The following is a 26316-nucleotide window of genomic DNA, read 5'->3' as shown; positions in this document are numbered from 1 at the left end:
AAATTACAGGCATTAGTAAATGCAAACAGAAGGTCCTTCTGGCTTCAGTATCTTCATGTGTGCGGGGGACTTGGCTGGCTTATCCAATGTGGCTGATACTTTAAACATTGGGAGGGGGGGCACCTGGTAATGTAAACTATCCTCTTTTTCTCCCTGTGAAGAAGGGATGGATGGTAATGTTCACATGAGTGGGCTAATGAGCCGTCATGATGATGAAGCCACAAGGACATCCACCTCTGAAGGTCTGGAGGAAGGTGAGGTGGAAGGGGAGACTCTCCTTATTGTTGAGTCTGAGGATCAGGCCTCTGTGGATTTATCCCACGATCAAAGCGGGGACTCTTTGAACAGTGATGAAGGGGATGCATCCTGGATGGAGGAGTTGTCCTACTACTGTGAGAAGTGTCAGAAGTGGATACCAGCAAGTAAGTAACAATGCCTTTCCTTTGTTTCCTTGATCACTTTCTTTTTGTGTGTTTGCTTCTGCAGGTGTGTGTGTGTGAAATATTCTATATTCTTTTCTTGGACAGAGCACTGGACTGGACCTTGAGAGACCTGGGTCCTCTTTGCATCTCTGCCTCTGGCCTGTTGAGTAATGCTGGGCGAGTCACTTTATCTCTTCATTCCTCAGTTTCCTCTTCTGTAAAATGCAGATAATGAGTCTGATCTCCTTTTATAAAGCACTTTCAGACCCACTGATGAAAAGTGTTATATAAAAGAGAGTTGTTGTTGTTATTATTTTTATTTTCCTGGTTGATTTGTTGTTTGTATGAGAGGTATGGGTAACTCTCAACTGGTATGTATAAGAAATATTCCTTTATACTCTGCACTTAGTTTTGCATTTACAGAAGAGTATAAAGTCCTTTAGAAGCATTTTGGGCTAACCAGATTAAATTAATTCTCTGGTATCTCTGTTTAACATAATAGAAATGAGTTTAGGTTTCTCCCTGTACTAGTACAATAGCTGTTACTGTCCAAAATCTAAGCACTGCTCCATTTGTGGGAGCAGAAAACAAACCCTTCAATCTGGGTCTGCGCCTTTCAACTACTTTGGCTAGCCATCTTGCTAAAAATCTGCCAAAACCCTTGGAGGGAAATCCCATCCCCAGGGAAGTGGAGGGGAGTCTTGCCATAAACTTTTAATGGAGCCAGGATTTCTCTGTTGGTGTTCAGTAGCAAATGGCTAAAGGGACACAGTCAACTTAAAATTAAGTCTGTAAAAAAACAATAAATTAAAAGTAGCATTTGGTGGTCCCTCTGACTCTTGAGTCCTGCTGCTGCTTTTTTTATTTTACAGTCCAGTTTTCCATTCTTCCCACCCTCAATCTTTGTTGTTTGCATAAAAGATACAAACAGCAAGGGAAACTGGCCACAGAGTGAATGTGATCAGACACAAGTGTGCAGAAATAGAAATGTTTTTCTCTGATGTCTTTCAGTGACAGTGATCCTAGCTGTGACTTACACCACATAAAAGTATGTTCAGAGATGGATTCCTTTTGGCAATTTTGCTAGTATGACAAATAGCTTTGCCTAGCAAGAGCTAATGTTTCATTAACATTATTATTAGTCTTTCACTAATACATTGTGAATTGCTGTAGTGGGGTCAACAATGTAGTAAAAGAGAACTAGATGATTGCGTTAAGCACTTTTAAAAATTCCAGATGTACACTGTTACTGTTCCTATTTGCTAGTGATATTTATGATTAAATTAATCATAATTCACTAGGGAGTGAATCTTACAATCCCAGGTCTTCTCATTTCCTCTTTTCCACAGTAGAGAGTCTCGTTAGCCTTAGAAGGCTAAGATTTTTTGGATTGACTCTCTTCCATCAAGGCCTTTTGTTAAGTCACACATATTTAAGGTCAGCAAAAGGTCTTAAGCGCTGAGATGCTTTCCTGAGTTAGGATCTAGAAGAATAAATCTTAGTCAAGAACAGCTATTTCCTGGTATCATCTTCTATTTCCAGCTGGATGCAGCGTTCCCCTGTCATAGTGCCAAAGAAAGAATAATCCCATAATATGGGTAAATAGATACCTTAAGGTCTTACGGTAAGTCTACCTCTGTGGGTCTCTGACTGCAGAAAGAACAGCTTCACATGCAGTGAATGCGTGGACAGTGAAAGGAGCTAGAGGGTTACTTAGCAGTGGAAAGATGGCAAATGAGGAAAGACGTGTATATTCACAGACCAGGTTATAGTGGCATCTTTCACAGGGTTGCCTTTTTGACTACCTGTCGCCTTTATGAAAACCCTGGGGAACTGTGGGGAGGGGGTAAAAAAAGGCAGAGGAAATAACAGGGTCTAGCTAAGTCTAGCAAAGTTTTTGATGTTTTAAATGTATTTGAATGCTAGGTAGAAGACCCTACTTTAATGCATGTATTTCTGTATTGGTTCCTGCTGGTTTCTGTAACTGTACAATGAATCTATACTTTAAGCATCACACACAGTTTCTGAACTTTTCATGAGTACTCAGGGTTGCTGAACTGCAGCTCAGGAGAAACGTGTTCCTGTAGGGTGTTGTGGGGAATCTATATCTACTTTTCAATGCTTTTCCTCAAAAAAAACTGAGGCATGGGTCTTTTCCTTATTCATTTTAGGTCAGTTGAGAGAACAACTCAGTTACCTCAAGGGAGATAACTTTTTCAGGTTTACTTGCTCTGATTGCTCAGAAGATGGGAAAGAACAGTTTGAACGACTGAGACTGACATGGCAGCAAGTAAGTAAAAGTCATCTTTGTAGTAGAAGAACAATAAGACCTTCAAAACTTGTTGTTTAAACTGTACACACAAGTCCTAGACATTAGGAGGTCAGATATAGGAGGCTAAGAAATGTACCCAGGAGCTTCCAAAGTGAGTTTTCTGAGGATTGTTAATTATCGACTTGATATTTTGTGAGTAGATCAGAAAGATCGTCACAAGACCCAAACTGCTCACTACTCAGTACCACTACATGCCAGTTTGGAAAAGCAAAGAAAATGTAATTTTTGCTGTTGGCTTTTTGGGCAAAGCAAATGCCACCAAGAGGGTGATGTTTGAACAAAAAGCGTGCTAGCTCACTGGAAGCAAAAGCTTATTGGCTGTCCATGGCTGTAGTAAGTTCTGGTATAGCAGTACACTTAGCTGTCATCTTTGTGGGATTTACTATTTTAGTTACTTCTATACTTGCATTAGTCAAGTAATCTCTGATTTATGTAACAGTAAGTTTGATAGTCATAGTGATGCCTCTTAGAAGGGATTCCTTGTATGATATAGAGTTTAGGTTTGGATTTCATAGCTTTAGGCTGGCTGTGCTTGAAATAAAGAACTCTGATATCTTAATGAAAATCACAGCTCTGAAGGTTTTCTTCACCTTTAGCTTTAAGCAAATTTGGGCTATTTACTCAGTTCTCATAGGACTGAGTCAGGCTGATGTATACCCAGTGTGCATAACTGCTGGAGTGCTTCTCTGCTCTTCTGATTTGGGGAGGGGAAGGGAAGGAGTGAGCCAGTTCAGCAGCTGTGATTAGGAGCTTGTGTTACAAAGCAGACCTTCTGAGCGCAGTTACCTCTGGATCAAAAATAATCACTGTCATGTGCAGGATTTCAACCAGCATATATTATGCTGTGGCACTGAGGCACTTGTCTTTGCTTCTCAAGAGAGCAGTGGTGCATTCTATAGCGTGGCTTATTAACAATATCCATTTTGCTTTCAGTTGCCGATGGTCCACTACTGGACATCTGTAAAAGTTTCAAATGTGGCCAGAGGTCTGTAAGATGGTGCATGTCTGAGAAAAGTGGGGACTAATACTGAAAAGGCTAGCCCCAGGATGTTTGAGGGCTGCTCTGTGCTGCTCTGGCAGCATTAAGTAGACCAAAGCTGGCAGATCCACCTGCTTGTGGAATTCCCTGACCTTCTTTTGTAGTTCCTACATTGCTTTCTGGCATCACCCAGGACAGACTATATGGCCAGGGCATCCAGATACTTTGGCGCCATTGGCAGCAGGTAGGACACAGAAAGAACAGCCTGAATTTATATCAGGGTTGGTGCTTCCAGGTAATTCCCTAGCAATACAAAGATTTGTCACCCTCCCATAGTGAGGTCTGCTTAGCCACCCTAGAGCGTCTGGTCCAGTGAGAGCTGCTGTCAGCCTCCACTAGCGCAGAAGATTGACAAAGAGGAAGAGATACAAAGGCAGAGACAACAGTAAAGAGAGGTGAAGAGAAGGCAAAGAAAATGCAGCTTCCCAGATTTCCACCAGCTGAAGGCACAAGTGGAGTGAAATTTAGGGAAGTAGCCATATATCTTGATGAGGGAATGGGGGAATAGATTCCTAGGCTCAGGGTGAGAGTGATGTGTTGCACACATCTTTTCTCACCTACTTTGAAAAAACACTGATGTTAAAGCTATGACCAGTCTCCTGTCATTGGTGGGACACTCTTGCATGGTGGGGTTGGTGCATAAGCATCTAGAGCAGTGGTGCTCAACTTTCTGGCCCTGTGAGCCTGATGAGTGACGTGGGGTTAGTCCATGGACCAGATCCCATGGGCTGAATCCAGTGTGGAGTTGGCGCACAGTGTTGGTCCATGAGTGCAATCTGGCATGTCATCCCTGTCCCAGGTGGTATATCTGACTATGGAGCAGCTCTGTGCAGTGGATCCAGCTGTGCAGAGCAATCCTGTGCACAGGCCCAGCCCTGCACACTAGATCTGGCTTCAGCCTGACCTTGCATGCAGGCGCAGTATGGTGCCCAGGACCGTGGCATTTAGCTCATGGGGCTTCCCACAGATCTGGAAATTTGATGGCAGGGAAGCAATGGCAGTGGCAGTGCTGCATCTGCTTCCCTTTCTCCAAATTTCTAGGCCCTTGGGGAGTCTGATGGGTCAGATGTCATGATCCTGTGCACTGGAGGTTGAGCACCACTGTTCTAGAGAAGCAGATTCCAACATGAAGCTATCATCCCTTAGTGCATTGATACGAGACCATTCCCCCAGAATTGGAGTTCAGAGCTCAAAGGATGTGGAAAATCAATTCCACTGGAAAACAGTGTTTGAAGCATTTGAACAGCTTGTGCCAGGCTCCAGCCCTAGCCTCAGCATTGATGTTTACATTCCAGGCCAGAAGGGCTTAATGTAACTGACAATTTGTCATTTTGGAGAGACTGATATTCGCAACTACTTTAATTTGGCTTTTCGCAACTATTTTAATTTGGCTTTTAGCAAGTCCAGTGGCATCTGTGGTGCATACGAATGTTCTGTAAATAGATTTTGCAAGCTTTTGGGCACAGTCACCCTTCTTCTGGCATAGGGAGTCTCTGCTGTTCTGAGACTCCAAGGAATAAAAGAAGTTAAAAGTGTGACAGGATGTCAGTGAGAATGTAAATAGATGCAAATTAGGAAAACAAAAGGTAGAGAAGGGAAGGGAGGGGGGAAATGAGGGGGGGGAAAAAGGCAAATGTAAGTAACGGAGGCTCTACTCAGTTGATGTAATAAAAGATATCACATCTACCCAAAGAACCTTGCTTGCCTATGTCCTTAGACCAACACAGCTACAACAAAAAACCCTGTAAATGGATTGTACTTAGCGAATACGTTTCATGAGCAGAGTGATCCATGCATTTTATAGCCCATTCTTTTCTATTGGATTCTTATCAAGAGACGTTACAAAGACCCTGGTCTGCGTATTTGTAACAGATGAGCCAAGTGGAACGCTTGCTGCCTACCTTTTCTTTGGACAGATTTCTTCCTCCCCACACATGTTCAGACAGGTTTTCAGTTGAGATACAGCCCCTTCTTGCCATTCCCACTGTGTAGAAGACTGTAAAGCACATAACTAGATGGCTCAGGATTCCTTTGGCATGGGGGAATCCTTAGGAGAAGTATGATGGGCAATTGAGTAAATGCAGCAAAGGTCTACATAGATTGGTGTGGTTCAGTTAAAACCTTTGTATAACTAAGTAAAATAAGCTAGGAGGGGAAGGGGACTGTTCCTCTTTAGAAGCAGTATTTGAATTCGCTGTTTTCTTTTGCATTCCAGGTTGTCATGCTGGCAATGTACAACTTGTCTCTGGAAGGAACTGGCCGTCAAGGGTATTTTAGGTGGAAAGAAGATATATGTGCTTTCATTGAGAAACACTGGACTTTCTTACTAGGGAACAGGTAAAGCCATTATGTTTACCTCAGGATGGAGACCAGAGTTGGGGACAATTGTGTTACTCAGCTGGAGAACAGGAATCCCAGGTTATATAGAGATTTCTCTGTTGGTTCAATTGAGGATTGAATAACATAACAGGCAGAGTGGGGATTTGAAAACGGGTTTCCTGAGTATGTCATGATTGTTGAGCTGGTGGCCATAAGGTATTGTGTTTCTTGGGTTATCTGTGAGCATGGCTTTATGAGAGAGCTTGTAGTTTGAGCCAGGGTAGGACTCTTCCTTTTCTTGGAGTTAGGTTCCTAACTGCTTTTGAGAGGGGTCTTACTTTCCACCTTCACAGCACTCAGGAGACTGGGGAGCATAGGTGTCTTTCTGCTCCATGTCTTAGCTTTAGTGAATCCCATTCTTAGGTGCCTGACTGTCTCGTGCAATACGGGATGTGCCTGGGCACTTGACTCATGGTAGTGAATTTTAGTGGACAGTATCACTCCAGCATCTCAGTCCCTGTAGGGCCTAATCCTAGGGATTTTGTCCTACAGTGAAAGAGACTCTGCTAAAATGCACTGAAATCAAGAATTTCAAGAGTTTAACTAAGATCTACCTGAATAGAGACCATATAACAACACCACTTATTCAGCAGCTCTTTTCCCTTTTATAGTCTGGATCCTGTCTATTGACTCTAACAAACTAGGTTTAGCCTCTTCTTAGTTGTGCTGACTTGTTAGTGATTCAGGAGAACAGGCTAGAGTCTTTCTTGACTCTTGCTGCAGCAGTAGAGGCATGGACTGTTCTGTGACGGTAGAATCTCTTAATATGAATGTCTTAAAGACCATGGTACTAACAGCTCAGAAAATCATCTCTTTACTTGTAAGCTCACCATGTTTGATATTGTGAGAATAAAATGGAGCCCTGCAGTGTCCTGTGTGCAGAGTTGGTTGACAGGGTGAACAATAAATCACCCATAAATTCTAGCCTGGGTCTGCTGACCTGGTGTCCCAGGTTCCCTCTTGATATGGCCTGTTAGAAATCAAGAAGAGTACATGTCTGAAAGCTGAAATCTGGAAGCCAAATGAACTGTTCCATCAGAGTATGCAAAGAATACGTGAGCATCTTCTGTGGCTTGTTTTTGGGGAGGGAGAAGGAAGTGCTACTAAAACCTTATTGGTGAATGGAGGCCTATCACTCATTCTTTTCTCCTGCCTTAGGAAAAAGACTTCAACATGGTGGAGCACTGTTGCTGGCTGTCTCTCTGTGGGAAGCCCCTTGTTTTTCCGCTCGGGGGCACAGGAATTTGGAGAGCCGGGGTGGTGGAAACTTGTTCACAATAAGCCTCCAACAATGAAACCTGAGGGAGAAAAGCTGTCTGCATCAGCACTGAAAGCCAAAGGTAACTGCTGTGATGATGGTATGAGGAGGGGTGGCTGGGCCAGAGTTAGATGTATTTGAAGATATGAGGTGAGGCATGAAAAGGGCACATCAGTGCATGTGTGGATGCACACATGCACGCTTGTATGTGTGCATTGAATGTTACAGGGGCTGATTTTTTTTTCTCTCGTTTACCCTAGCCCCACACCATAACAGCCAACCTCAAATAAGTTACTCCAGGTTTATAACCATGTGAAAAGATGCACATGGTCTTTTATACCCTTTTTGTAGTATACTTGCCCATGCTGCCTTTGGAAGGAACCAAGGGCATTGGTCCTTTGGAATGTCTTCCTGTATATGAAATTTAGCAGTTTCTTTGTCTGTGGTCTCCTTGGCTTTCTATTCTTTTGTTGTTTGATTCACATTGGTGAAAGCTACTCCTGGGCAGAGAGGGCTTTGGTGGTACCTAGATTTTCTGCTGGATGCCTTGCACAAGAATGAGTTTCATCAATGACTTGAACCCATTCTTGAAGATTCCTACCAAAATGAGTTCACATGGCTGCAGAGGAAGAGTAACAAGACCTTGGCAGCCCTGGGCCTATTGGAATAAAAGTCGTCTTTGTTTTCTGGCAGCTTCAAAACCACCTCTGGATCCCATCATTACAGTGGAGGGGCTTCGGAAACGAGTGAGCCGCAACCCAGTGGAGTCAGCCATGGAGCTGAAGGAGAAACGATCTCGCACGCAGGAAGCCAAGGATATCAGGAGAGCACAGAAGGAGGCAGCTGGTTTCTTGGACCGAAGCACTTCCTCCACCCCTGTCAAATTCACCAGCCGAGGCCGCCGTCCTGACCTGGTTCTGGAGAAGGGAGAGGTGATTGACTTTTCCTCCTTGAGCTCCTCAGATCGTACTCCTTTGACCAGCCCATCTCCATCTCCTTCACTGGACTTCTCTGCTCCTGGGACACCAGCCTCTCATTCTGCCACTCCTAGCCTGCTCTCAGAAGCAGATCTCATCCCAGATGTCATGCCACCACAGGCCTTGTTTCATGGTAAGAGATACCACATTTTTTGGTTAATGGGAAGTGATGTACAATTTTCTGACAATAGAACTCACATTGAGGAAAGAACAGGCAGTTTGCTTCATTTCAAAGCAAGATGGACAATGATGAAGAGTGAAATCTTTTTCTGAATTACATGAAAACCTAATTCACAATGATAGATGCTACAGCGGGAAGAAACCACATGATCCCATTCAGGTGTCATTCCCTGTTCTGTGTTTATGAAGAATTTTCCCCCAGGAATTCCTGCTTCAAATTCTACTCCCAGTGTTAACTGCAGTGGCAAGAACAGTGAATGAGAGAGTTTATACGTTTATATAGGATCAGGGATTTGTGCTTTTCTTTGAATATAAGCATAACATCCTCAGTTAACAGATCCTAATTCTAGGTCAGATAATGGTCATGTTACTCAAAATGAAGGAAGTTTTACTTCAGGAATAGTCTGATTGAAATCAGTGGGAGAATTAATGGAGTCAAGTACAACCCATTGCAAGCAAGGGTTTTACAGACTAGTTGGGCCAGATCTGGCTCTTCAGCTAGCGTAACTCAGGATAGTCTCAATAACTTAAATAGAATTTCTCCAGTTTATACCAGCTAGAGATCTGGTCCATAATCTCTGTTGGTCCATCACTTGCACTTCATTACACTAGTTTTCATGTTAGGATCTTTCAAGAAAACGACTAAGTAAAAACACAATTTAAAGAGTTTCCCTTTTAAAACAGAAAACAAAAAATTGAACGTAAATTTTTAAGAGACTAATGATTTGGGACACCCCCATTCTAGGGAACTAGACTGCAAGACCCCTTAAGGGCCTAATTTTTAAAGAATGGGTGCTCTGTGCCTTCTGAAAACTGGACTCCCCTTAAGATGTCTCCAGCTTGGCCTAAAATCACTTCACATTTGGAAAAGATAAGACCCAAAATAAAGGACAGACAGAAGCTTACAGGTAAATTCTGTGTTATTTTCTTCATCACTTGCAATAGCAGCTTGCTGCTGTTTATTTGCGTGTCTCTCCTAAGTTGCTTTGGTCTTCCATACAGATGATGAGGAGATGGAAGGTGACGGAGTCATAGACCCAGGTATCGAGTACCTGCCCCCACCCAGTGGGCCTGGGTCCATGATCACAAGCAGAAAGAAGGTGAAAACACCTGAGCAGATCAAGCAGGAGGTAGAGAGTGAGGAGGAAAAAGCAGAAAGGATGGAAGGTGACAGTGAAGATGCTGAAGATTCAAATGCAGCCCTGCAGGGCAGGGGGCGAGACAAGAGGAAAACCCAGCTAGAGAAAGACAGTAAGCCCAAAGCACCAAAGCACACATCTGTTAGCATCTATGAAGAAAAGCTGCTTCTAAAAAGACTGGAGGCCTGTCCCAATGCTGTAAGCATGACCCCAGAGGCTCGGAGGCTGAGGCGCAAGTTGATAGTCCGACAGGCCAAGCGGGAAAGGGGGCTGCCACTCTTTGACCTGGACCAGGTTGTGAATGCTGCGCTGCTCTTGGTTGATGGGATTTATGGAGCTAAAGAAGGAAGTGTTTCCAGACCTCCTGCAGGCCAAGCGACATACAGAACTACTAGCCAGGACTTCAGAATCCTGGACAGGTACCAGGTGAGTGCTGACAGCCCCTAGATAACTCTTGATGCCAGCCATTTTGGGGCTTCTGCTACAAGGTGCAGCCATCGTGCTCCAGAGGCTGGCTCTCATGAATGAGCTTCATTTTGCAGATGGGTTGTACCTATGTAAGTATCCTCCCAAGCCCACTCTTGGGTAATGCTTAGTAAAATACAGATGTCTGCTGGTTCTGTCACCATGTCCTGACTGCCTAAACCAGAGGCAGGCAATTATTTTGGGCGGGGGGCTACTTACTGAGTTTTGGCAAACCATCAAGGGCCGCATGACAGGCGGCCAGGGGCAGATAAATATTAATTTTCTAAATTTTTTAGGGGCCCTGTGGGCCGGATAGAATAGCCTGGCGGGCCGTGGGCCACATTTTGCCCACCACTGGCCTAAACAGTTTATTATCAGTGCCCATGTCAGTATACTGCAGTGTTTTCTTGCCATGCAGGAGAATGGGCATTCGTTGTGACCTCAGTGGGTGACTGATACACTCAGCATCTTACAGGCTTAGGTTCTGAAATTAGAGAGAACTCAGAGCTAGACCACCAACCTGAAGGTGCCAGACCTTCCTGTTATACAGGGGGAAACCCTAATTATAAGGAGATTTTTCCCTCTGCTTTCAGTTCCAGACGTTAAGTTACTGAATGTGAGAGACTGGTCATGGCTTCCATGATGTGTTTGTTCTTTTCTCTTGCTATAAAGACTGTGTTGCCTGCTATGAAGGGATATCGGCATCAGACAACAAAGTTCTTGTACCGACTGGTTGGCTCAGAAGATCTATTGACAGACCACAGTATTGTCAGTCCTTACACATCTCGTGTCCTCAAACCTTACATCAGGTATGTTTGCTAGATGCTGAATTTCACCTCCTTTGTAGCAGACTGACCCCAAATGCTTGGAATTGCAAAAGGCACCTGGTTTCTGATAAATAGCTTGGATTTTTTTTCTGGGTGGTCATAATTTTTCCCACAAATAGAAGGCAAGATACCTTGGGGCCATTGGAGCCCCATCAGAAGAGCGGGCAGCAAACATTCAGCAGTGATGATAATGTTACTGACTTGTCTTTAATGTTGTTGTTTGTGTTTGTTCCACTGGCAGGCGTGATTATGAGACCAAGCCTCCTAAACTCCAGCTGCTGGCAGAAATCCGGGCCCATCTGTATAAGAATGATCCGAACTGGAAGGCTGAGCCCGAAGCCCCCATTGATTACTGCTATGTTCGCCCTAACCACATCCCCACTATAAACTCCATGTGCCATGAATTCTTCTGGCCTGGTAGGATTCCCAACAATACTCAGTTTTCTGGAAAGGAGGAGGTTGTTTTAAAAAAAATGTCTTGGGCCAGGTCTTTTTCTTCAGTTAGTATTTGCCTGACTCTGTTATTCTACAGATGCATTGATTTACCCAATAGGCACTCAGTGAGATGGCCCTTGCTGGAGAAGTGTTAGCCTTTCTTTTCCGAGACCTGTTCAAGGCAGACAGTTAGCCCTGTGCCTCCACTAACACAGCACTTAAGCAGACACTGTATTTTTGAGCATGTGCGTAGTCCCATCGATGTCAGCAGGGCCACTCACATGCCTGAAATTAAGCATTTGTTGAGTGTTTTGCAGAATCAGGACCATAAAATAGAAGAGAGACACCGGCTTGCTTTATTTCTGGTTTCAAAAGGAAGTTTGCCTGTGTTGTCAAGGGGTATAAAAAGAGGACACTGGTAGCCAGTGTAGCCCTGCTAGCCACACCTTTGCTTTGTACAAAGCTCTGGTGGCAGATGGCCTCTGCCAGCAGAACTGCTTCTACTGAGGGGAGCTGGTGAACTGCCAGGAGAAAAACTGCAAGCAGAACAGCATCTACTCTAGGGGCCTGACTGATGTAAAGTGTCAGCAGCAGAGGCAGTGTAGAGTAGGCCCTTGTAACTGTAAGGCTTTTATGTATAAGGCTGGAATTTGAAATCTGGGTACAGTTCCTCGCTTGGTCATAGACTGTATGTGTGACCTTAGGCAAGGTCCTTCCTTTCTCTGTGCCTCAGGTCTCTTTTCGTAAAGTAGGGCCCAGAGCATTTATTTTATCTGTATCATCTGTCTAGACCAGTGGTGCTCAACCTTTTGGTCCCATGGGTGGCACGGGGCCCATCTGAGTGTTGAATCGGACCCTGGGGGCTCAGCACTAACCCCTCCCTGCTCTGTGCTGGGATTGGGCTCTGGGGGCCTAATGCTGCTTCCTTCTATTTCCTTTGTGCTGGGATTGGGCCCTGGGGCCCAGGTACCTCCCCTTCCCACCCCCTGCATGCTGAGATTGGGTCCTGAGGGCTGGTTCCTCACCCCTACCCTCTTGCACAAGGATTGGGTCCCAGGGGCTCAGTACCACCCCCTCCCAGCCCCCCACGCTGGGATTAAGGCCTGGTACTGCCTCGACCCAGCCCTGTGCGCTGGGATCAGTTGCTGGAGCTAGTACTCAGGGCCCAGAGCCTGTAGTCCCAGCATGAGTATCAAGAGTGAATCTGTTTGTTCTCCACTGGTCTTTTGTCCAACCTCACTCTCTTTACCCTCCTGCCACGTCTTTGTTTTTTCATGGTGGGGGGAGTCTGTGGGTTTTTGCTGGCCTGGGAAAACAAACAAATCTATCCATCTACCCAGTGGGCTTCCCTTCCTCTTCAAGCTTGAGTTTTTTAAAGGAGACACCATCATGGTGTTTTAGGATTGTGTCAGGTTCTTGCCTGCTTATAGTCTGATCCTTTTTTTTCTCTCTGGCATTTCCTTTTGACTTATTCCCTGAGGCAAACCCCAGTCTGCGAGGCTCTGCCACTTTACTTTTGACTACCCCTCATCTGAGTGGTGGAGGAGCATGCTATGTCACCATAATCTTTTTTTTTCCTCCTCCCTCCATTAAGGGTTATCTGCAATCCCTTGCTAAGGGAAATCTCTCTCAGATGTCCCTAGTTCTACTCTTGTTTTGTGCCTTCTGGCATGCGTACTCTGTCTCTGGGACCTTTAGCCCTCTGGCCCCTTTCTTTCTCTCTCACCAGGCCAACTAGGACCTCCTTACCTCCCCTTAGTCACCTTTAGTCCCATCCACAAACCACCAGGCCAAACTATAATGAAAGAGCAACACAGGCTATTCCCATGCCAGGTCCACACACAAACATCAGCCCACAGGCTCTGAGAAACACAAAAGTCCTAAACCATGGCTGTGGATTACCCCACTTTACCGCTAGAGCCCCCTGGTAGTGCTTTTCTCAGTTTCTGGCCTGCCTCAGGCACAGACCAGCTTTGTTCTTGCTGCTGCCTGTCACTGGAGGATTTTGTCTTGCAGTCTGCTGCATTACACTGCTCCTGCCCTTCCCTCTCCCACTGCTCACAAGGGAGGCAGTTTATATGAGCGTCCCTCTTCCACTCTCCTGGTTGGCTCTTTCACACCAGAGCCAGTGTCTCCAGTAAGCTTGTTATCTGTGCCACCCTCCATTCTGCACTTATTGCCAGCCTCCTCATAACAGGGTAGGGGTTCCCTGTTACACTTCTCATGGATCTGGAGATTTGGCAGCAGAGGATTGGTACCACTGCTCTCGCACTGCCAAATTTCTGGAGCCATGGAGAGCCCTGCTGGCCAGATCTGGCCCGTGAGCTGGAGGTTGAGCACTCTGGTCTACACTGAGCTTCTTGGATAGAGGGACTGTCTGTTACAATGAGCATGCTCCTGCAGGGGCACCAATCCCAACTGGAGGTTCCAGGCAGTACTGGACAATAATGGTAATGTTGATCTCCTGCTTGGATCAGCCTTTATAATGCTGCAAACTATTTCTTTAGAATACAGAGGCAGTACAGGCCTATGTTCAAAAGCAAATATTTGCAGCGTGCTTTGGTTTGTGATAGTCACTTGCTATTATTTGCACTGCAGTAGCACCAAAAAGCACCAGTTAGGATCAGGGCTTCATAGTCCACTATACCGAAATCAGGAAGAGTTAAGTTGGCCTGTCATTCTGCACCCAAGGTGTTTGGGAAAGCATGAAATATTTTCTGATTTATACCAGAAGCTGAGCACATTCACCACAGCCTCCCCCATGATGTAGAAAGGTGTTTGTTGTGACCCCAAGTCCTGAATAAATCAGGTGACACATGATGAGGATCTGAGAACCTTCCCTCAGCTAATGTAATGGCACAAGGGGACAGAAGGTCCACCCCTTCACAGACTCCATCCACCAGGCATCAAAAAACCACAACATGCACCAACCTCCTGTCTGGGCTTCAAGCATCCCTTCTCTGTAGTTGAGGCTACCTTGTTTTTGTTGCAAAGGCCTGTTTTGGCCAGAGGTGCAATGATATGGATAGGAAGGTTCTTTACACCAGTCCAAGCACATCTGAGAATAAGGGCTTGTGCACCTGTGGGCGGATGTTATCCCAATAAAGAATAGTGCATGAATTGAAAGTGTTGCACGTTCCTCTGGTTCAGGGGCTAGATACAAAGAAGGACTTGGGTGCTTAAATCCTAAATGGCAATCCAAAAACTCCCACTCAGCATCTCCCACCCTGGAATTGTCTAAACTCACTTTTGGGCTTGGAAGTTCCCCAGGTGCTTCTGCACCTATGCAGAACTGCCTCTATCTGAGTAACTAGGAGTCTCATGCCTGCCTGGGCCCTAGAGGATCTAAATCAGAGATTCTCAACCAGGATGCTGTGGGCTGCCTTGAGATCCTTTCATGGGTGCCATGGGTTGCCACGCAGTGTTAACACTGTTAGGTGTGCAGATGTGATTCACAAGGTAAACCCAGAAATTTCAAATAGGAATCTGGAGTGTGAAAAACATGCTGAACTGTCATGGGCTGTTTGAATCCTTTGCAACAGAAGAATTGCCCTATTAATTTTCTGTAGTCAGAAAATAAGTGAAAATTAAGATCTGGCATTTTCAAAGGGTGCCACAAGTCTAAGAAGGTTGAGAACCATTGAGCTAGATGCTAGGCAGCAGCTCCTACATTTGCAACAGGGCCCAATCTGTTAGGTTAGCTTTGAGAACATGGAACATGTACCAGCCTCACTGGGCATTTATACACATACTTTTTTGTCCTGCAGTGCGCCGGAGATTTGCTGCTTTGGAGCAGACTTGATTAATTGAGTCTGCTTTGCATGTGAGCTGACATGCCGGGCGCTGCGACGACTGCAGTTGTATAAGTGGTGAAATGCGTGTCAGCACGCAGAAAATGGCGGCAGTGCGCTTTTAAACTAAAGCACCTCTGAGGTGCTTGCACATGTAATAAAAAGCCTATTGGCTTCAGCACAAAGGCTGCAGCCACTTTCATTCACCTTGCAGTCATGGCAGAGAGGGGTGTCTTCTCCAAGGACTCTTTAATGTATAAACAGTTCATGGAGCAGGGACTAGAACTCGGGAAGTGTTTTAACTACAAGGCTACAGAGTTTGGCCCCCTCTCTGTGCTCTCTTTCTGGCCCCAAGATTCACATATTCTTGGCTGCCCAGCAGGCCAGCTTCTGTAAGAGGAATGGAGGGTGCCCTCAGTGAAAGGGGACTAAGCTGGAATGGAAGGATTGAACTTCATGTTACCATGGGGCAGGAACATGCATGCAATCAGTTACCACAGAGCAGCTGACACACAGTAAAGCCCCACTCCCACTTTACCTTGTGAAAGATTGTGTGTCTGTGCCCTGAGATAATGACCTTTATACCAGTATAAGTGCACACTGGGGGATTTATACCACTTCACCTGTACCAGTCTGTTTAGAGCACTACAGTGTTCCTGTACAGACAAGCTCTGAGTCATTTCACAGTAAACTGCAGCCTTGAGATAATTAACACCCATCATCTCCCTATTTCTTGAATCCCTCTCCACCCAGCTCTCTCTCAAGAAAGAGACTGACTGATTAATCCTTTTGTTTGCTCCCACTGCAGTGTGGTGTTTTGAATCTGATCAGGAATAATATTTGTCACTGAAAACTATATCCTGTCTCCTCATTGTTTTGGCTTCGCACATCTATCCACTGTCACCATTCTTAGGTTGATTTATGATCGGCAATTGAGGAAACGCTTAAGGCCTGATTCTTAACTGTCTCACATCTTAGGGCATGCCTGCATAGAAAAGCAACTCTAATTTCAAGGAAGATGTGAATTTGGACTGTCTAATGATGACTCTGCACTGACTCCTTATGTAGGCAGGTGCTGGATGGCTTTGGGCATGTGGAGTAGGTACCATGAGGCAAGCCAGCCTGTGAAATTACAGCTGGTTAGGTAGCCCCTGCTAACCGTCCATATGTGTATGCTTGCATCATCATAATGGCTAGGTAATTGAGCCCTCAGTGAAAGTGGTGTCACTTTGTACAGCAGAATGACGCTTTAATTTAATGTTGGTCTTCATGTTTTGCATGTGAATCCATTTACATTTCTCAGCACCAACTCCTGCAAGATCTGTAGAGCAGCAGTTCTCAGCCTGTTTGGACTCAAGGCCCCCCTCTCTCCTAACTTCCTGGTGCTGCTCACTCATACCCCGCATGCCCCTGGCCCCACTGGTGCTCCTCACTCCCAACCCACAACCCCCCAGCCCTGCTGGTGCTCCTAACTCCCAACCCACAGCAGTGATGGGGGTGTAGGGCAGGGGAGGGCATGGCCCAGCCACTGCTGCTCCCTTCAGGCTGCCTTTCGAGGTCCGTGTGGTGGCAGCAACGAGTCTCGCTGCCCTGCTCTGCCCTCCTGTGCTGGGTCCCTCTGGCCTGTCTGGCGAGGGTGCAGCCTAATGCCCGCTGTGGGCACAGGAATGAGGGGCAGTGGGGGCATGTGCCCCTTCCCCCCTTACCTGCCGGGAGCTGTGGGAGCTGCTCTCCATAGCTGCCTGGCTGCCATGTGCCCCTTGCTGTATCTGCCCCGTCCCATTCCCTGTAGCCCAAGCATACCCTTGCAGGGTGAAACGCTGCCAGACTGCAAGGGGAAACCCGCAATTTCCCATGTTTTTTCCTTTAAAGGAGAAAATGCATATTTTTCCGTGAATCTGGTGGCAGCATTGGCAGCAGGCTCAGCCTGGGCATGGGATGCCCCAGCTGACTTCAGAGATCATGATCACACCAGATCCAAAGCCCCTGCAGCCCCCCTGACACCTACTTGTGGCCCTTCAGGGGCTGTGGACTCCCAGTTGAGAACCATTGTTGTAGAGGACTTTCCTCTACATGTGGGCTAAATCTTGGTCCCATTAAAGCCAGTAGCAACAGTGCCATTTCATGCCATTATATGCTGGGTCGATAGCATCTTTCTGTGCACAGTTTGAAAATGAAAACAAAAGAAAGGGATCTAACCAGGTTCTCCTGCAAAGCATATGTTTTTGAGAAGGCTGTTAGTTTCCATGGAAGTCCCAGATGCCCTGCCTGTTTGGTTTTGTGTGGCATTAACATTTTCCCTTTGGTTTGCAGTTCTTTGTAGCTCTGCTTTTCTTGCCCCCTGTAGGGATTGATTTGTCTGAGTGCCTGCAGTATCCAGATTTCAGTGTTGTCGTCCTTTACAAAAAAGTCATCATCGCCTTTGGTTTCATGGTGCCGGACGTGAAATACAACGAGGCTTACATCTCTTTTTTGTTCGTTCACCCTGAGTGGAGAAGAGCAGGGATTGCAACTTTTATGATCTACCATCTGATTCAGGTAGTAAAAAAGATCCCATTCCCCTGATATAGGCCCAGCATTGTCGTCCTCCTTATGTACAAATGCAAACAGCACAGGGTCAGGAGTGCTGTTTCTTTCCTTCTGTCTCTCTTTCTCTTTTCCTGCCTATTGTTCATTTGTTTGCTCAGTAGCATGGGAGAGTTGTTCTCCTCAGCCCCAAGGGAATTTATACAGTGAAAAAGCATTATAGGAAACTGCAATTGCTGAAAGGACTTTTTCAAATAGGAATAGGACAGCTCAGATTAGCAGCATGATTTAAACCTTGTATGTATTTGGGCTAAATTCTGATTTGCTCATCAGTGGCCAGTTGCTGATACAACAGCAATATTGCAAATATTGCATATAGAGAAGAGATGCTGTAGTCTGTGCTGTCTGAGCTAATCTTAGTTTCAAACACAGGGAGGAGGTTCCACTGATGCCTTCCTTCCACCTAGGGGTGGTGTCAGAGCAGCTATCCCAGTTGCTGACCATTGCATAATCTGGATACAGTCTTTCATTTCTACCAGTCACACATGGAACTGCCCTGAGACGGAGAACCCCAAGGTTAAAGCCTGAAAGTAATTGGCTCGTGCTTGGCAAGGAGCTGCCCTGCATTGGAACCAGGGTAATATTCCCAGGGTGAGGCCAGACGTGCCTTGGCTCAGAGAGCTGCAACCTGTGACTGCAAGTGGTTTTACAAGGTATCTGGGGTTTTCCAGAGAAGTCCCATTTACCTGCTCAGGGCCTAAGTTGCTGGTTCAGATTCAGCTATGTTTGACATAAAGAACAAATGTTGGCACCCTGGATCAGATTTAAAGGGAGTGTCCCTCTTAGCATTTATAGGGCTTCTGTACAGGAACATTCAGGAAGACTACCCTGAATTAACTGGAGTTGTGACTTTGAAATGGGTAATTTTAGTTGCGTTAAACCTGGGGTGGGCAAAGTACAGCCCACAGGCCAGATCCAGTGCACCAGGTGATTTCATCTGGCCTGTGGGTGGGTGCCTACCAGTTCACTGTATCTGGTCCAGCCCAAGGCTGACCCTGCTGTGCCCGCGTGGGGCTTGCATGCAGCTCCCAGGTTCTCCGCCCGAGCCGCACGCCTCTGAGGGGAGCCCTGCACGATGGAACTGGCAGCCCGGCCCTGCTCACTGCTATGCACAGGTCTTGGGGAACAGCATGGAGCTCCGCGTTATGGAGCTGGGCTGGCTCCTCCCCTCTCCCTGTTGCCTGGGCGGAGTCCCATGATCTGAACTGCCGGCTTCATTGCGCACGGCTCCCCCTGGTGGCATGGAGCTTGGGCATGTGAGCCTTGTGCGGTGGAGCCAGCGGCCCAACCATGTGCAGTCCTTGGGCTCACTGGGACTGCATGCCGCTGGGGGGCTCTGCCTGCTGTTGCTGCTTGCGGTGTGCAGTGGGGGGCGTTTGTAGGGGGGCACTCACCCTATCATACACATGCACCCACACCCCCCACACACACATCCCCACCCCTCCACTCACCCACAGCCCCCCACAAACCCCATACCCACACATCCACACAAACACATTCCCTACAAAACCTCTATACCCCGTCACACCTCTCCACAAACCGCCCCCCACCCATACCTCCCATATACAAGAATTAGGCTTAATTTTGAGCTCTTATGCAGTCACCTTTAGATACATGATGCAAATGCATACAGATCAGGACACAAACATTTTTTGAAATAAAATTATGTTATTGTAGATGTTTGATTTTTAGTATATAATTTGTTTGTTTTTTCCCAGTTCCAAGATGGCAAACCCCCTTCCCAAAAGGAGTACTTCTGGGGGCAAGGGAGGGACTTTTGGTGGCAAAAGTCAGGGACATGGAGCAGGATTTCTGGTCCCAAGGTGGTGACCAGGGTGCCTGTCAGGAGGCGGGGCTACCTTTGCGGACCTAGACAGCTCACCAAAACTCGTTAGGCGGCCCTCCAGCCGAAATAATTGCCTACGCCTGCGTTAAACCCTTACCTTTACATAGAAACCTAGAATTGAAGTGGCCTTGAGTTAGCTTGCTTCATTTCCAACATGAAGTAAGATTGGGTAGGTCAGGGCCTTTTAATATCCTGAGTAAGTGTCCAGATGGGGGTCTAATGCAGCTTTAGTAGTAGGCAACTGTCAGTCCTTTTGGATTATGGTGTATGCGTAAGGAGTCACCAAGACCTTTTCTGGTTTTCTGGAGTACTGTTGTGTAGACAAGCCTACAGATGTACTGCTGTGACTCACCTGGTAGTCAGTTCATTCAAGGCATAGAAGTCTGGTAAAGACAAGTCTCAGAGAAGATAGGCCAAGACTCAGATGGGCACAAAAGCTGATGGAGTTGATAACTGTGGCAGGGCTGAGGCACACTAGTGGGTCAGTGTTGAAAACTGCCACTCCCTTTCACATGATTCACAGCAAACTGTTCAGCAAATTTTGTTCCCAGTTACACTAGATTATAAACAAAGGACTGCCATCAAGCTAAGTAGAGCCAAGCAGACTTTGGGCTGATGTGACGCATCGTGTGCATCATCAGTAGATTCCAGCGGCTATGAGAGATTGTCACTACACATGAAGTTTCTGTTTGATTTTTTCCAGTCCGTATCTTTTGCACTGATTGGCCAGAGGTACATTCTGGATAGTTTTGAGATGAAGCTCTGGGAAGGACTCTGATCCAACTGTATGCCCATCCTTGGGGGCAAGCAATGCACTGTGAACTGTGCATGTATTTTCAGGAGTCTTGCGTTAGTGTGTCTGTCCCAGTGGGCAACAACCTCTGAGTCCTTATATTGTTCCAGAAACGGCCCATTTTGAATGCTCTTTGGCACTCCTGCAGTTGGACCTTATTATTTCCTCTGCAGATGAGAAGTGTCTTTTTTTCTTTTTTGCAAGCCTAAGTCAACTGACTCTATCATTAAAATTCTTAACTGGCTGTATCCTACTCTTACTCCATGTAGTTAGTCTGTTTAATGTTTGTCAAATGCTTTCCAGTCAACAGGTGAAAGGAGTCCTAAAGGTCTGAAAATCTGTTACATTAGCATTATTATTGGAGCTCTTTTATGAACGATCAGGTTGCTAATGAGTAAGAGATTGCCAAGCCAGTGATAGAATTTCTATTTACTATCTGAACAGAGATATTTAACTTCTTGGGAGGAGGGCTCGGTGCCCTGAGGGCTGGGAGAGGGCAGGGTGGGAGGTATTGGAATTCCAGTATAACAGACCTGGGGCAATGCAGTGTCGCCTATGTGACAGTAGCAAGCTCAAGTTTATATGCTGACAAGGAAGTGTACGGTTTTGGGAGTGGAACCAAGCCCTTTGGCTTGGCTTGTTTCTTCAGGCCACTGCTGTTGAGCATGAGAGATTAGTCTGTACCCTGAGATTACTTTTTAATTAACAATTACATAGCAATTGAGAGAGAAAAACTGACAAATTAATGATGCAGATTTGCTTTCACCCTCCAAAACTTCCAGTTACTCAAGCACAGAGGTCTTGATGGCAAGCAAAACTCATATCTACTTGCAACTGTTGCTATGTGTTGTAATTTCTCGGTTTTCAGGGCTGATTATTTTCTCACATTTCCTCTGCTAGCTAAATTCCAGAATTTAAAAGTGCCTTCACCTCCTCATTTTCCCTGGAGGCTTTCTCATTCTCTTGATGTATTTTTTCTTTGGCAGACCTGCATGGGCAAAGATGTAACCCTTCACGTCTCTGCAAGCAACCCAGCTATGCTGTTGTACCAAAAATTTGGATTTAAGACTGAAGAATACATTTTGGATTTTTATGACAAATATTACCCCTTAGACAGTAAGGAGTGTAAGCACGCCTTCTTTCTGAGATTGCGACGATGATAAACACCAGGGCTAGGTACAGCTCTATGCAAAACGTGATCCGTTGAACGAAGAGTTACCATGGCTTTCAGCTGAAGCCATTGGCGGTTCTGCAGAGCTGAAGTGCCCTGATGTATTTATTGCTAACATCAACAATGATACATTGTGTGCTGAATATGCCAGAGATGATTTATGACCTGGAATGGGGTGCCAAGGAAGAGGCCTCGAAATATGAACCAGGACACAGTTAAAACCAGTGGAAGGCTAGAATTCTAGAGGGGAAATTTCTTGTCCATGATTTTGGAGAGTCCCTTTGACAAAACCCGGGAGACATCAGAGGGGCCAGACTTGACACAAATTGTGTTGCAGTTTCGTTTCCCAGATGTTATTTATGGAACATGAAAAATACCTAAACTCAGTTGCCCACAGGGATTTTGTGATTTATGTTTTTGGGAACCATATCATAGACGCATGAAAGAAAATACAGCCCCAGTCAATGTAGCTGGACGCTGATCCTGCATAAGTTAGGATGAGGTCAGGACAGCAACATGAGAATCATTTCTTAGGTATGATAAAGAATGTAATGTCAATATGCTCCCCCAGAAAAGCGTTAGTGGAAGTGTCTTGCCCTACTCCTTATCTTTGGCGTTTCCCCTCATTGTGTGCCCCATGTGAAGTCCTTGCGGTGCGTATTGTTCTGTGTTCAGGAACAGAATGTCAGGTAAGTTTGTAGCTAGGTGAGGTTGGATACAAGAGCTGCCAAATTAGCTCTCTGAAGTTCTGAAATCCATCCATCAGTCCTTGAAGCCATAAATCAGCTCTATAGATACACCTCCAATCATGGGCTCAGCCTTGCCAGTTCTAGCATCCTGGCCCTTGTGCTGTAGATTCTGTGGTGAGAGGAAATTGGGTACAGGAGACTGGGGAGATGCGAAATCTGATCCTGGCTTTACATAATTCATCTTTTTTAACTTTGAAGAAGCAGGGGCAAAGATGAGGCAGTAATGTTCCTCAGAAGCACCCACTCCATGGCTCTAAATGTGATGGTATAAGTGCAGAAACAGTTTGTGTAAAGAAGGATGAGCAGCTTCCCTCACAAAGGGGACTCATCCTTTTTGTCCACAGTTTGGCAGCTCTGTCTCGCCTGACTTTCCCTGCAGGTGAACAGTCACTTGACAGATTGCCACATCTACAACCTGCCAAACTCACAAACAGTCTACATTTTGAATGTGAGCTGCACCTACTGTGCAGTCTTAATGTCAAGCCTGTGTAGCTGCAGAAAACACTTGGCCTTTTTTTTTTTTATTTAAGCTCACCCTGTGTACATTTCAGGTGCCTGACTATAGTAGTAGTTGCCTTAATGGAGTCTACATTTTGATAGCAACAAAGCAATGGACACAACGTATATTTGTGTAGCCAGTGTTAAGTCTTCACTGAAACAAAAATATAATTGTTACCAGAAAAAAATGTATGACTTTCAGCACCATCTAAGAATTGTTTTGCCCCAGCATTCATGCGCATTTCCAAATATTTGATGACTGTATGTGAAAATCTTTGATGTTACAAATGTTACGAGTTAGCTGTACTTGGAAAGGAAAAAACCTCTGTCTTTATGAATGAAATTAAAGCCCACCTCTTGGACAAATTCAGCTGTGCTCGTACATGTTGTCAAGTTACTTTCCACCCTTCACTCGTACCTTCATCCTTTAATGTCAAGTAAAGGCTAGCGTGCCCAACAGGGAATATTTTCTGCTTTGGCTCATCATAGAGTTTCCCCTCATGCAGGGGAATACGTAGCGTGCTGTAGCCTTGCAGTGTATCACAAGCCACGTTGCTTGATGCCTGGAGGAGAAGGCTCCAAACTCCCTCCAGAGGACTCTGCTCCAGAGCAGCAGGGGGGCTGTGGGGATGACACCTAACCCTCCCGCTACACATCTACAGAGGTCATGTAGGATCCTGTCCTGGCTGTTCCCTCACTTCTCCCAAGCAGGAAAGAGGTGGTTATAATGAAAGCAAGAACTGTCTTAAGTGATTGATGAAGGTAACTGTCCTTCCAGTTTTCTAGACAAAGTTATCCTGTTCAATTTTCAAGAGATCCCTAATCTTATACCTGTACAATTGCAGCCCTGTTGTTTGGGAGCCAGGATGGTTAGCCTCCTAAACTGGGACTTGGGATTCTTTTTCCTGCTCTGCTGGACTCTCATTTTATGACCCTGGGCAAGACATTGAAACCCAGATCCTGGAAGGAGTGCTACGTACTTAAACATCTTTAAAGGGCTGGGGATTAGCCTCTCTGTATCTGTTTCTCATCTGTAAACGGAGAATTGTGGCATTTCCCTACTTCCTAAGGGTGCTAGGAGAATGAATACATTGGAGACTGCAGTGTGCCCAGAGGATGTGGTGTTGGGCCACACAAGTATGAAAGATGTCTCCATGGGTAGTGAATTGGAGGCATAAATCTTTATATACTGATGGTTGCATTCTCTTCTATTTGAATTTGTTCCCGGAAAATCAGCTAGTGAGCTGTATCTTGTTCCTGTGGTTCCCAGGATTAGAGGGTTAAAGCTAGATGCCTGATTATTATTATTGTTATATTCTGAAACAATTTGTTGTGAATATGTAAGGACGGTCTGGCTTCCAAATGGCTTATTTTAGCCAGGACTCACCCCATGTAGTGTTTATTCTGTTGCACCACCATGTTCTAGTATGAAAGTGGGGTGCTACCATAACTAGCGCTAAGATCATCTTTGATGACAGTGTGGTCAGAAACTTCCGGAACTGAATGGCCATGGAAACAGGACTGCCGTCTTGTCCTTGCTGCTATGAAAATACACAAAAATTTCAGTGGAGCAGCTCGCTTTCTGTGGGAGAATTCTCCAGTAAAAAGTGTGAACAAAGCACGTGTAGTCTGCCTTCCCCCACAGCTCTCCTTTTTTCTCTGCCCCAGATCTGAATACCAAGCAGTCTTATCATTGATTAGAAATCCAACACCCACACTGATTTAACAATCCAACACCCCACAAAAGCAAATTACCTACAACTCCATCAAGCTGTTCAACGACTGTACAATTTTGGATGCCAAACCAGCACCTTGGCACAACCAAGTTTAGCTGAGCAAAGTTACCTGAGACTAATGATGAAATTCACTTTTCTCCTTAAAGGGAAAAAGAAACCTGAATCGTTTCTGAGTGGTGTTGCCTGTTCATGTCAATGTGATGTAGCAGGGAAACTGCCTTTTGCATTCAGGCTATCTTGCATTTAGATCTGCTACACATGTGAGCTGCTGGCTATGGTAGGTATATTGTTCTATAATTTTTTGAGCATGAAATAACTTGGTCATCGTCATGCTTGCCACTTTACCTTGAAAGAGGAATCTGATTACTCACAGGACATGTTGTATTGCCTACATTGGTGAGGAATGTCTTAATGTCAAACAACACTGGGAAAGGAAGCAGTCACAGCTTGCCTGATTCAGGTTTTGATATGCCTACTGCATGCATATGTATGAATGCATTTTCTTTGCACCCCCACAAGCATACAGGGTGGCAGGTTCTAGGTGGGGGTTTGCAGACCAAGGGGATAAGCTGCATTTATCACCCACCTTTGATCACTTCCATTTTCCTCGCTAATCTTGCCCCCATCCTTCTCCCCACTCTGCCATTAGCATCGCAAAGCTGGAGTGCCTGAGCTGTCATTGAGGAAGCAAGCCTGCAAGCACTGTAGGCAGGTGGATAGGTGGCAGGTGGGGCTGGGAGGGTGGGAAGTGGGTGATGCACACACAGCAGGGGAGTTGTAGGGGCAGGGGGGGAGGGCACTGGGTAGCCTGTATGGAGGGGAGGAGCTGGGGAAGGGGCACTTGTGTAGTGTGTGGCTGGCCCCCTGCTCTGTGGGCCTTGTGGCATGAGGCTTCCGGCTGCCCAGAAATTGGAGAACCCTGTACTAGAGGATCTGGCTGGAGCTGTCAAGGGCTTTACTTTTAAAAGGTTTATTTCTAAAAAATGTTGCCCAATGCCTAGAGAGCCTAGGATTGACTGTAGTCATCAGATGTTTTTCTATGTGTTAAACCCTGTCTGTCTGAGACATTTTCTGCAGCCTCTGCAATGATGCTGTCAGAGCACCTCACAATTTTGAATTGTTCACCCTCCCCACATCAATGAGGCAGGGAAATGCTGCTAGCCCTGTTAGAGTTGGAGAATTTGGGACAGAGAAATTAAGTGACCCAGCTAAGGTCACAGTGCCAGTGCAAGATTGTTAACCTGCGTGTCTGACACCCAGGCTAGCTCCTAAAAACTAAGCCATCTCTTCTCTCTCCCTTAGGTACAGAGTGATGTTTAATAACATACTTAGTTAAAGCATGTTACCTAACAGCTTGTTATCTAGTCTAGACAAGCCCAAGCCTGGATTAAAAACTCTTCATTCCTTCACATGAGGGAAGACTTGTTGAGTGTTTAACAAATATCCATTTGTCCCCTGTGTTTATTATTAAACAGCTCTAAACAAAGCTTTAAACCAAACTCTGCCTCACCTGGCGGGCGGGGGGGGGGGGAGGGGGAAGGTTGCTGCATTCTGGGAAAAAATGAAAACTTATGGGGAAAAAAAGTCTGAGTTCTGCAATCAAAGAAATAGCAACTATAAATATGGAAGTTCAATGGGTATGCCTTTTTCGCTTGTGGGCCTCAAAGCCTTCAGCTGTGTCCACATGAGTGTG

At 45.7% G+C, this 26316-nt stretch overlaps 1 protein-coding gene across 1 annotated transcript; it reads left to right on the top strand.

Moving 5' to 3' along the window:
- The first annotated feature begins 166 nt into the window (after positions 1-166).
- Positions 167-23257, top strand: KAT14 (lysine acetyltransferase 14). Its single transcript, XM_006260923.4, has 10 exons — positions 167-422; positions 2594-2712; positions 6009-6130; positions 7331-7512; positions 8124-8540; positions 9590-10152; positions 10864-11000; positions 11260-11435; positions 17592-17782; positions 21456-23257. The coding sequence occupies exons 1-10, from the start codon at positions 167-169 to the stop codon at positions 21627-21629; spliced, it is 2337 nt and encodes a 778-aa protein (XP_006260985.1). The 3' UTR covers positions 21630-23257.
- Positions 23258-26316: the final 3059 nt, after the last annotated feature.

Source organism: Alligator mississippiensis, chromosome 1, assembly GCF_030867095.1.
Source record: "Alligator mississippiensis isolate rAllMis1 chromosome 1, rAllMis1, whole genome shotgun sequence".
NCBI lineage: Eukaryota > Metazoa > Chordata > Crocodylia > Alligatoridae > Alligator > Alligator mississippiensis.
Note: the sequence above shows the minus strand (reverse complement) of the source record. Positions and strands in the feature narration are given on the sequence as shown.